At 42.6% G+C, this 13,002-nt stretch overlaps 1 protein-coding gene and 1 non-coding gene across 4 annotated transcripts in view; both read right to left on the reverse strand.

Moving 5' to 3' along the window:
- TBC1D4 (TBC1 domain family member 4) overlaps positions 1-13,002 on the reverse strand; it is a 208,104-nt gene that overhangs the window by 36,104 nt on the left and 158,998 nt on the right. The window contains exons 12-13 of one of the 3 annotated variants that reach the window (XM_055123680.1): positions 10,459-10,482; positions 943-1,103 (exon numbers count right to left, since the gene is read on the reverse strand). In XM_055123680.1, the coding sequence (XP_054979655.1) occupies positions 943-1,103; positions 10,459-10,482 (185 nt within the window). Of the gene's footprint in view, positions 1-936; positions 1,104-10,458; positions 10,483-13,002 lie in introns of all 3 variants that reach the window. The other 2 variants (XM_055123679.1, XM_055123678.1) reach the window with 2 other exon arrangements.
- LOC129401262 (U6 spliceosomal RNA) lies at positions 4,675-4,781 on the reverse strand. Its single transcript, XR_008628193.1, has one exon. It is a non-coding gene; the product is annotated as a U6 spliceosomal RNA (small nuclear RNA).

Genomic DNA, 13,002 nt, shown 5'->3' on the forward strand with positions numbered 1-13,002 from the left:
GTTAAACCCAGGTCAGCATCTTGCAGTCAAGTGCCCTAATTGACCTGGGCTCTTCACAATTACATGTTTTCATCATTGTCACATCTTCTTTATTCTTACAATTATATTCTTATACTGGGCTGGAGTGATAGCACAGAGGCAGGGCGTTTGCCTTGCACGAGGGTTTGATTCCTCCGCCCCTCTCAGAGAGCCCGGCAAGCTACCAAGAGTATCTCGCCCGCATGGCAGAGCCTGGCAAGCTACCCATGTTGTATTCAACATGCTAAAACCAGTAACAAGTCTCAAAATGAAGACGTTACTGGTGCCCAATCGAGCAAATCAATGAGCAACAGGATGACAGTGACAGTGATATCCTTATACTAACTTTTATTCTTATATTTATATTTGCATATTTGTTCCTTTTACTCACTTATTTATTCTGGGGGTCCCCAAGCCATGCTCAGGGGACCCAGAGACCACCCACAATGATCCTGCAAGGTGCAATGCTAAAGCATGAGGGAGTAGGTGGGCTGTTAAACCCCTTGGCCCCAACTTTGGCCCCTTTAAATTTTGTTGCTTCAATTTCTAATAAATCTAACGTTCACAAAGAAACATCACTGCTCTTTCTCGGTGCATATGTGCCTACTCTGTCTGTATCCATTTACTTATTATTCAACATTTCTCTGTCACTTTGCTTTACGTGTGACGCTTGATTCCGAAAAAGCAGGCTGCTTCACAAATTAAGAACAAAAATACTTCCTTTCTAGCACTATCATAGCTCCCGTTGCACGGGACAGGGCCCTAGACAGGTTTTGCAACGCACTCGTCCATTCTTTCACCCGGCAAGCACTCACTGACTGCCCACTATCATCCCCTCAGGCTCTCTGTCCACAGGCTGCGCCCCCCGACCCCTGGGGTGAGACACCGGAGAGGAGGAAATGCGTTGGTGAGACCCACACAGACCGTGCTCCTGCATGGCGGAGGGAGATTTGTTCAGGGGAGAGGCGACCCGGAGGAAAATGCGCTGCCGCCAGGAGATTCTGCGAGGAGTGACCGGGGTCCCGCCGACGCTTAGGGACTCGTTGCTGCAAGTCGACGAGGTCCTTTTCCTCCCCTCTCCATCGCTGCAGAAAGCAGAGGGGACATGGGGTTGGTCAGGAGAAACGCATCACACAGTTCCCAACGACACAACCAGAGCGCAAGCCATTCACAAGCGCAAGGCACAGGCGACTGGAGCCACACAACCCCAGGCACCCGGGCAGGTGGCCCGGACCGCGCCACCCCGGCCACAGCCCAGCGGTGAGAAGCGGGCCTGTTTCTGCTCATTCCACGGGAGCCGACCATGCTCAGCTCTAACCTGAAGACTCAAAAGACTGAACACCGGGGAGCAAACACGGTTTGAGCTGGGGCTGGAGCGATAGTACACACAGCAGGTCGGGCTTTCGCCTTGCACCCAGCTGACCCGGGTTCAATCCTGGCACCCCGTATGGTCCACCAGGCGGTTCAAGAGTGATCCTGAGCCCAGAGCACCGCTGGGTGTGGCCCGAGCACCGCTGGGTGTGGCCCCCAAACCAAACAAAAGCAGTTTGAGTGAGGGTCTCACACTTTGCTAAAAAGAAATGATGGAATTCAGTCTATCCTGAACAATGCAGTAGATGAAAGCAGATTCTAAAGGCCTGTGACTGCTACGCTCTTTCTTTCTCTCTCTCTGATTTTTGGGCCACACCCAGTGGTGCTCAAGGGTTCACTCCTATCTCTGAGCTCAGGGGACCTTAAGGGATGCCAGGGATCAAACCTGGGTGGCTGCATGCAAGGCAAATGCCCTATCCACTACACTATCGCTCCGGCCCCACTACACTCTCTTTTGGATCTGTTAGCTGCCAAGAGCAAGATTATGGCAGAACATAGCCTGATTAAGGGTCCTTTATTTATTCAATAATGCAATGAATAAATGATTACATTTCTAAAAATTTTTAAATTCAAAAGAAATCAAAGGGGGCTGCTGTAAGGTGATACATTAAGGAACACAAACTCTAGTGCTATCAGATGGGTGAGGTTAATTTTTTTAAATAGTAAACAGGCTTCTCGATAGTAGAGCTTCTCAGAAACTAGCATGCATTGGGATTCTCCTTGAGGGAAAACAATGTACAGAACTCCCTAAGGTGGTCAAATGAGTTGATACTAAAATCATCTGTATTTATTTATTTTTGGTTGGGCAGTATTCTGTGTGTGTGGAGGGGGGGGATCACAAAACACATTGCCTAAGAACTCTTTTAATTTTTTTCGTAAAGGGATGATCGGCAGCACTATAGGTTCTGGGGCGTTGGTGTTCAGGTGAGCACTGCATGCTGAGTGCAACGGGACCAGGGGCCACCAGAACCACACTTGGTGGGCCCAATGGGCTAGGGTGGAACTTAGAGCCTGAGCACATCCTGAGCCAAGTGCTCGCCCACCTGAGTATTTCCCCGGCTGCTCTCAGGGTTTTGCTCCCCTGAAAAGTCCACTCCTCCTTCGGCTCTCCTAGGCTGCACTATAAGGATGAGTCAAAGGTACTTTTCTGAGCAATTCTGTTTGCAGCCGGAATGTCAGGCAACATGTGTTGTCTTCAGTGTCAGAACTATTTCACGGCTCCCTTTCTCTTTCCCGAGAGAATACGAAGATACCAACATTCACACGCGGAGAGAACAAGTGAAAGACGGGGTTTTTGGATGGAGTCAAGAAGTGCCACTAACTTTCAGTGAGAACTGAAACTCAGCTAGAAAGGTCACGACACGCAGAAGAACCCTGGGGCGATCGATAATAGCAAATCAACACCTGCTATCACTGTTCTATTTGCTTTCCTTAATCTACACACACTGTTCACAAATAAATCATTCTTTTCTAGTCTTGATCTATCTTCCAGAAAATGGAACCTCTGGAATAGTTAAATTAACGTGAAGAAAAAGGCAAACCTCGGAGCTGCCACAGACAGAAAATGTCATGATGTTTAATGATACTTCAGAAAGTAGCTGATTCCTACCTCTCATGATAGGCCACCCACTTAAACAGCTTGGGAAAAAAAAAATTAGAACCCTTGAATGTGTCACATAAGAACGAATAAATAATGGAGCCGGAGCGATAGGACAGCAGGTAGGGTGTTTGCCTCACATGCCTGAGTTCAGTCCTCAGCATCAGCATCGCATTTGGTCCCCCCAGCACTGCCAGGAGTAATTCCTGAGTGCAGAGCCAGGAGTAACCCCTGAGCATCACTGGGTGTGATCCAAAAAGCAAACACATAAGTAAATAAATAAATAAGTTCACCTTTCCTTCTTCTTTGGAGAGCATCAAATTCATATTATTCCCTTTTATAAACTACAGTTCAAATGTGCTATTAGAATATCCATATCCCAGACAGCACTCTAAAGTACCCTGTATCTTCATTTTGGTAACTGCCTCATTGCTCACTTGCCCTCATTTGATGAATGCCTAGTTCATAAGTGCATTACCAGCACCACTGGGGGAGGCCCCAAAACAAAATTAAAAAAAAATTTCCCTAAAACGTCCAGTTGACCCAGTAGTCGGGGAATCCCTGGTTCTATAGAACTGTTATTCTATAGAACAGTGAGTGCCAACGACATCTCACTCACTATGCTTTGGGGACACCAGAGCCTTTTGTCAAAAAAAAGCTTCTAAAGTCATAATTACCGACAAAGAATCTTGAGAAGTTTGGTCCTTTGTTTATTCCTGACATGTTAGTTGAGCCATTTAACTTCTGAGTTAAAGTTTCCTAGGATTTAGCAGTATTTATGCAATGAATATCTGTGGAGTGTTTTTATTTAAACTATTATTTGACAGCCAGGCTGATGGTTAAATGCAGGAGCCGGGAGAAAACACAGTTTTGTTCTAGCCCTCCAGTGCCAGGGATCACCGAGGCCACCTCAGCTGCCCTAGTCACCCCTAGGGTTTGGGGTCTCCAGGGCTACACCCGAAGGAGACAGAACCGCCTGTGGTGCTGGGGAGCAAACAGGGGTTGGCTGAAGGCAGGACAAGTACCTTAATCCCTGTAGTATCTCTGTGGTCCACACCTCAAATATCAATTTTTTTTTTTTGCTTTTTTGGGTCACACCTGGCGATGCACAGGGGTTACTCCTGGCTCTGCACTCATGAATTACTCCTGGCGGTGCTCAGGGGACCATATGGGATGCTGGGATTCGAACCCAGGTTGGCCACGTGCAAGGCAAACGCCCAACCCGCTGTGCTATTGTTCCAGCCCCAAAATATCAAATTTTTTAATCAAAATAAATGGCCAAGTAACTATTTTCCTTCTATGACTGCAATACAATGATCAACCAAAATCCAAGAATCAGCAGTCAAAATATAAGACTACAGTCGAATGAAGTTATCTACAGACAATGACCCTTTATCTTAAAATACTGAAGAAGTAGTTTGGTGGCTGCGGTAAAATAAAACTGTCTGCTTCATTTAATAAGAGAAGATATGTATGCAGAAGCCAGGGTTCAGGTGAGAATCTTCATATTTTGTACATAGATGCAACTTCAGCAGTTAGCATTATGACTTACATTTAGTCAGCAATCTGGCCCTCTTTTTTTTTCCTTTTTATATTTTTTTAAATTTTTAATTAGTGAATCACCATGAGGTTCAATTACAAACTTACGAATCTTCATGTTTGCATTTCAGTCATAAAGTGATCGTTTTAAAAATATGGAACACTTCACGAATTTGCATGTCACCCTTGCGCAGGGGCCATGCTAATCTTCTCTGTATCGTTCCAATTTTAGTTTATGTGCTGCCGAAGCAAGCACAATCTGGCCCTCTTAAGGTACTGATTTCAAGTGTCAGAACCAGGGCCCAGAGCAATAGTCCAGCAGATAGAACACTTGCCTTGCACTCAGCTGACTGGGTTCCATCCCCAAAAGCCCCACCGAGTCTGCCAGGAGTGATTCCTGAGTGCAGAGCTAGGAATAAATCCTGAATAATGGCGAATATACCATTCCCCCCCCAAACAAACAAATTTTAAGATTCAGAACCATATGAAAAAAATACCATACAAAACACTTCTATGCATTAAAGTCCTTACAATCTGCCTTGCAACTTACACTAGATGAGAAGGAAAGGTTTTCTTTTTTTAATGCTATTATCTTTCAGGGTTTTTTTTTTTTACTGTAATGTTAGCATTTGCTTTGACATCTCCTTTAAACTTAGCAGGTATGCAAGCACAAATCCAGTTTCTGAGTGGAAATAAAAACAAAATATCAAGTATTTACTATGACAATAATAAGTCTAATACAAAAAAATTTAAAACATGATATTTGCAAGGCAATGCCTAAGCATTGTACATGGACTAAGTATTATTCCTTCTCCCATATGGAGTGAGGAAAGTGAAGTTAAAAGGAAGCTCTGTAACTTGCTCTCAGTCCCAAAGGTAGTGAAGGAGCCAAGATTAAATCCCAGGCAGTCCCCGATCCCCAATTACAGACATCTTGGCACTGTAATTTATGTTGGTGCCAATATTGAAACTTTTTTGATTAATTCAAACAAACGTCCACTAAATCTCAAAAAACAAAGCTTCCGGAACTCTTGTGATCCTGAGTGTGTGGTGAGAGGTGGAAAGAGCCTAACTAGCAAGAAAAGTTTCCATTAGTACCCCCCCCCCCCGCTCTCTCTCTGCTCTCTCTGTCCCTCTGCCCCCTCCCTCTCTGACTCCCACTCCCTCCTCCACTCTTTCTGTCTCTCCGTCTCTGTCTCTCTGTCTTACACACACACCACACACACACACACACACACACACACACACACACACGCACGCAGCCCAGCCTACCCTCCTGGCACCTTTTTCTTGGCCATACCCAGTGGTATGGGGGACTATTTCTGTATCAGTGCTGGGGTTTACACAATGCTAGAGATCAAATGTGGGCCTGCAGCATGCAAAGTGTGTGCGCCAGCCTCCTGAACCATCTCTCTGGTCCTCCCTTTCCATTTTGAATGGGATAGCATTTAAGAGAAATACTGGGAAATATCATTAGCATCTCTTCTATATTAATTTAAATGCCTTATTTCCATTACATTGATAAAGTACATTCTTCTTAATATTTAAATTGAAGAATCAAACACAATAATGTAGCAAAATATACACGGAAGTGCATTAACTGTCCTTACATTTGGAGGTGGGGGATTGTGTCATACTTGGCAATGCGTAGGGGCTTCTGGCTATTCTTGGGGTACTTTATGATGTCAGGGACCAAACTAGGGTCAGGTGCATGCAAGGCAAGCACCTTAACCCTTGTGCTATTTCTCAAACTCATGTCTTCACAATTTTTAAAAGATGAAACAAATTATGACTCTCTCTTTTTTTAATAGTCACTTTGATCATTCTTCTGCATTTTAGAATATCAAGTTTGCATTATAAAACTGCTAGGAGATATATTCAGGATAAGTTTTCAGTGCCAGAATTACCTCTGCAGGAAATTTATGAAATGAAAAATGCATAACTAGGAAATAAAACCTAGAGAATTTTCATTGTTTTTGTATTGATAGACTCTACATTGACTTCCAATTACATCACCAATTAAGAACCACAGTCCGTGAGCACAAATGACAAGTTTATAAGGGAAGAAATATATAGCATTATGGGTATCACCATACAGATTGGGAGGTAATTTCCAAGTTTCTGGACCCAGCATTGACCACAAGGTATGGGCATGATAGGAACGCCCGCCTGACATACAAAGCTGCAAGATAACTCAATACACTCTGACTGACAGCCGTCAGCATGTCAGCTCTTACTGGTATTTTATACTAATGCAGGAATTGACTGACTAATGCACAGATCGCAGGTTCTGGTAACCTCTCATGGAGACTCACATCCTTTTAGTAAGGCTGCAGTCGTGTTTATTTCCGACGAGGTCAACACAGATACACTTTGCACCAAAGTAAGCTCTGCCAGCACCAATTTTACAGCCTCATAGCTCTGCTGAGCAAACGTTTCCACCCCATCCCATCATAAAGTTCAAATTAATGACTAAGCACTAAATCTGTAGCTAAACAACATGCATTACCACTCCAGACAGATTTTAAACCTGATTAATGTGAGAGCAACTGTTTAAGAGAACTCAAAATAAGTTTTCTCTTTGTAAATGCCTCAAGAAAGGCTGCATGGAAAAACACAGCTATGACTTTAGTGCTCGCCCTCTCCCCCCTTGCAGGGTTCACAGCAGAATTTAACTCATCATCGAAACAGGTGCAGCAACAGTTTAAGTTTTGGCTTTCAACTGGGTACACAGCTATCATCCTAGGGAAAACTTCAGTAATTAAACAAAACTGAGGTTGAACTATCCTAGTGGAAATCAGTATCTGAGCTACGAGTCAACAAGGGATTAACCACTGGAGTTATCTATATTTAAAAAGGAGAAGCGAGGGACAAGGCAATAGTACAGCGGGTAGGGTGCTTGCCTTGTAGCTTCAATCCCAGCATCCCATAGGGTCCCCAAACACTGTCCAGGAGTGATTCCTGAGCACAGGGCCAGGAATAACCTCTGAGCACCTCTGGATATAGAAGGAGGAAGGAAGGAAGGAAGGAAGGAAGGAAGGAAGGAAGGAAGGAAGGAAGGAAGGAAGGAAGGAAGGAAGGAAGGAAGGAAGGAAGGAAGGAAGGAAGGGGAAGAAAGAAAGAAAGAAAGAAAGAAAGAAAGAAAGAAAGAAAGAAAGAAAGAAAGAAAGAAAGAAAGAAAGAAAGAAAGAAAGAAAGAAAGAAAGAAAGGGAGAGAAAGAAAGGAAGAGAAAGAAAGGAAGAAAGGGAGAGAAAGAAAGAAGGAAAGAAAAGAGAAGATCGAATATACGGATAGCTAATGGAAATTAGGGGGGAGTGGAATTTTTGGATCACACCCTTCAGTGCTCAGGGGATAACCAAGTGCTGTGCTCTGGGGTCACTTCAGGCAGTGCTCAGAGGACCATATGTGGAGTAAGGAATCAAATTTGGGTCAGTTGTATATGAGTGACCCCTATCCTATATTTTGGTGAATGGAAAATAGATGTTTGGTGGGGATTCAATATACATAATTTAGCACATACAGATGTCATATTATAATGCTGTGTGCTTAAAGTCTGTATATAGTTGTAAACCACTGTTATTTCAATAAAAGAAATTAAAATGGTATAGAGGGTCATAAAAATTTGCAGTCACTGACCTGTGTTTTTAACTAATTCCCAAAACACTCATGCTTATATGAACATGAGTGAACTATACAATCAACTCATGAGGAAGATACTCTCTATGCACAAGTATTTAAACTTTCTTCCTTCAACAGCTCATTGATTTATTTTTTATTATTTAATTGGTGCATTCCACCAATATGGCCATGGCTTTAGTATTTCCACATTTAAGTCTTACCTTTAATTAAATTTTAAAAAGAATGTTGTATAAGCACCAAAGCCTGGCACCTGTAAAACCCCAGAACACCCCGGCCACCAGGACCTCTATGTAATCAAAGGAAGGGGAAGGGGAAATCAAGCTAAAAGAAAGAGTGAGAACAAAGATTTTCTAAAATTATGCTGAATGCAGTTTAGTTTTTTGTTGTTTTAGGCCACATTCGGGCTGGAGCGATAGCACAGTGGTAAGGTGTTCACCTTTCATGCGTCCAACCCATGTTCGACTCCTCCGTCCCTCTCGGAGAGCCCGGCAAGCTACCGAGAGTATCCTGCACGCACGGCAGAGCCTGGCAAGCTACCTGTGGTGTATTTGATATGCCCAAAACAGTAACAATAAGTCTCGCAATGGTGACATTACTGGTGCCTGCTCGAACAAATCAATGAGCAACGGGATGGGGATGACAGTGACAGTGACAGTGACAGGCCACATTCAGCGGTATTAGGGGTCCCCCTGAGCTTTGTGTTTGGGTTGCTCTCAGGAGCGCTCAGGGGAACCAGCAGTGTTAGAGGTGAAACCCAGGCCTCTTGCATACGAAGTATGGGCTATACTGTTTCCCTCTCCCTGGCCCCAAGTGTGCCTTTTTTTTTTTTTAACATTGAGCGATAGCACAGCGGCAGGGTTCGATTCCTCCGTCCCTCTCAGAGAGCCCAGCAAGCTATCAAGAGTATCTTGCCCACATGACAGAGCCTGGCAAGCTACCCGTGGCATATTCAATATGCCAAAAACAGTAACAACAAGTCTCTCAATGGAGACATTACTGGTGCCCGCTCGAGCAAATCGATGAACAACGGGATGGCAGTGACAGTGATACAGAAGTAAGTTCTAAATAGAAAGAGAGGCTTGTCTGGTTTTCCATGAACTTGTTGTGATATGAGCAACATGCAGCCCCAGGGGGGAAAAAGCAAAGAACAAACATTTTCAGTTAAACTGCTCAGCTGTGAATGGGGTGTTTAGCAAGAACTGCACGAGGATCAAGAGGAAGAGACATCATCACTGATGGAGCCAGATTTCCACAATGAGGAAGTCGGCACTTTCTGTGTCCAGAACAACTGGAGGTCTGGACTCCCTCACCAGTTTCTGAAATAATCATCATGACAGGAATTAAGTTGAACAAAAATACTCATCAACTCATCATCCTCTTCAGGTGAAAAGCAGGCTCGGCTTTATGAGTATTTTTCCTTCAGGACACTCCTTTCTGCACCTTCTTGGAACTTTTCAAATAAAAAACATTCCCTGGGGCTGGAGCAATAGCACAGCGGGTAGGGAGTTTGCCTTGCACGCGGCAGACCCAGGTTCGAATCCCAGCATCCCATATGGTCCCCTGAGCACCGCCAGGAGTAATTCCTGAATGCATGAGCCAGGAGTAACCCCTGTGCATCGCCGGGTGTGACCCAAAAACCAAAAAAAAAAAATTCCCTTCTAGGAATTTATGGGCATATTTATAAACAAGTAAATTAATGTGTTAACTCATAGCAAAAATTAGGCTTTAGTTGAAAGTCAGAGTCCAGCCCTCAGGAAATGTCAGCATGAAATAGAGTAGAAACAGGATATCTATCTGCAATCATAATTTATTTTTCACTTGGTTTGGTTTGAGGGCAGTGCTGGGGGCTCATACATGGGAAAGGACCTCATACATGGGAAGCATACACTCAACCACTCAGTTGCATCCCCACCCCGAAAGCAACATTTTTCTTTTGTTGTTGCTGGATTTTGACCACAACCGGTGATGCTCAGGGCTTAATCCTGGTGCATAGGGGTCAGTCGTGGCAGTGTTCTGGGGACCATACCCAGTGCCAGGGATTGAACCAGAGTCTGCCACATGCAAAGCCAGTGCCTCACTCCTCAACTATTTCTCCGGCCCTTCTATCAATATTTTATGTGATCAGTTGTGATTTTGGATTTTACCAGAGGTTATATTTTCCCAAGTATATACCCAGTCATAGCACAGGATAATGTCATGCATTCAGAAGACAGCCAAAAGTTTTAAACTAATAATGATATTCAATTAGGAGAATTTATGACTTTAAAATGTAAAGCTGTAAATCTCCAGTCACCTTGATTCGGAAGCAGTGTCCTGTCTAGTACAACAGGGAAAAACAAGGAAGGTCATTAACACACAGAGAAAGGAATTCAAAACTAGAATTTAGAATAAAAAGGCATTTTCATGTCACTAATAAAACAGAAAGGACTATTTCAATAATAAGCCATAAAGAATGATTATGCTATATTTTATCAAAAATGAATTATGAGAGAACTATGGACCCAAAACTGCAGCAAAGGCACGTTGTCTGCAAAACGTTATTTCTCACTGAAAATACTCATAGTAAATAGAAGAAATAACAGCTAACCAATAAAGCTCAATATAAATAAACTTATAGGATTAAAACCTGAGAAGCAATTATAAGGACCAAAAATGCTTTGTCATAAAACAGGTATTTGATACATTATTTGATAAATAAATGTTATGATAATATGCCTTATCATCATAACTACACTTTAATTACTAAATGATAAAATACCAATTTTAACAACTTCAAAGTTAAAACAAATAGTTTTATTCTCTTTCCTTTATCGTTTCAATGTTGTGCAGTTGAACTAACTAATCAATAAACCATGACATTAAAAATATCTTGGTTCCCTTTTTTTCAGCCTGCTTATAAACAGTAAAGTGACATGTTTATAAAATTTCAGAATAATAGTCCTAGACAAAGATGTCTACTTTGAATTTTAGGTTATAAACCTTTTAAGAAGTAATATTGGTATGCTAGTACAAATAAATATATATGATAGTATATATTAACCTTGCTTGGCAATGCATATTTAGAGATCCACATATATGTTAACATGTACATATATGAAAATAGACAAGGAGAATGATAAAGCAAATAAGCAAATGTTAAAAACTGATAAATCTGAGCTAAAGGTGCAACTCCATGAGCAAAGGCTTTGCATATATGCATGATGGATTCAAGCCCTAGCACAAAATATAAACATTTAGACAAAACTGATAAAAAAAAAAAACCCACGTAAAGAGCTAGTAGGAATTCTCCATAATACGTTTGTATATTTTTTGTAAATATCACATTATTTTGAAACATAAATTTTAATATGCCCTCAAGTAAGATTTTGGGTGTGACCTCCCAAGTTGTACTCAGGTGTCCCAGGGGCCCAACTGGTAATTCGTTGCTAACCAAGCCAGCAGCTCAACACGCGGGTCCAAAGATGAAAAACCGCTAAAGCCTGCAGAGCCAGGCACAATCTAGGCCTCCCTGTCAGAGTGTGGGGCCTTGTAGAACTATATCAGGTGTTGTCCAGGGAACCGTAGAGTGCTGAAAAATCAAACCCACGTCCACTACGCCAGACCTCTCTGAGACTGGAACTAATAAACTTATCTAAGGGACCAAGCTGTTGGTAAAATTCTATTAAGAGTGAATTTTTGTCTAATAGTTTTACTATTATGTAGATCATCATCAAAAATGCATGTGTATCTACAATGAAAAAGAAGTGTAATAATATCCAGAGCTCTTCCACTAAAAAATTAGAATGAACTCACATGTCCAGTAGGTGAATTACAATGTATTTTGGTGGAATATTATACAGCCATAAAATGAATGAACTGAACCATGCCCCCCCCCCAAAAAAAAAAAAACAGAAATAAATTCTAAAGCTTGTGGAATATTAGATCTGTGGGAAGGTAATGTTCAGTGAAGAGTGAGATTTGAAAGAATGCATCGTTTCATTTCATTACATTTGAAACCAGGCAAAATGAAATGATGGCATTCAAGGTCAGGAAGAGGGGTGACAACAGTGAACTAGGAACTGCAGGATGCTGGCAGTATTCCATTTACTGACTCAGTGACCACGATGGGCTGTGCGCCCTGGGCATGAACGGGGCCACATGTTTATAATGAGTATCCTTTCAAAAATAAATTTAATAATAAAAAACTTGTCGTGTCTTTTGGCCTGTTCATTCTATGCTGAAAACGACCCATGAGATAATTAAAATATAGGGTAAACTGTACAAAAAAGTAATTTTTTTCAACTTCTTAGAGCTGAGAAAACAGAAAGTCCAGAAAATAGGAAAATATTTTAATGATCCTACAAATGTATTTAATTATGTTTTGGTTCGTGTAATTATGTTTTGGTTTGTGAGCCACACCTGGCTGTGCCAGGGCTTCATCCTGGCTCTGGACTCAGGGATTACTCCTGGTGGGCTCAGGAGAACATGTGGGATGCTGGGGATCAGACCTGGGCCAACCGCGTACAAGGGAAGCACCCCTCCTACTATACTTTCGCTCTGGCCCCTGATTCTACAAATCTAAAAGTATCCCACATGTTGAAATACAGCACTTCATATAAGGATTTTTTTCCCCCCTGCCAAGGCTGGAGCGATAGCATAGCGGTTGGGTGTTCACCTTTCACACGGCTGACCTGAGTTCGATTCCTCCGCCCCTCTCGGAGAGCCCGGCAAGCTACCAAGAGTATCGAGCCCAAGCGGCAGAGCCTGGCAAGCTACCCATGCGTACTGGATATTGGGTATGCCAAAAACAGTAACAATAAGTCTCTCAATGAGAGACGTTACTGGTGTCCGATCGAAC

This window comes from Sorex araneus, chromosome 1 (assembly GCF_027595985.1).
Source record: "Sorex araneus isolate mSorAra2 chromosome 1, mSorAra2.pri, whole genome shotgun sequence".
In the NCBI taxonomy this organism is placed as follows: Eukaryota; Metazoa; Chordata; class Mammalia; order Eulipotyphla; family Soricidae; genus Sorex; species Sorex araneus.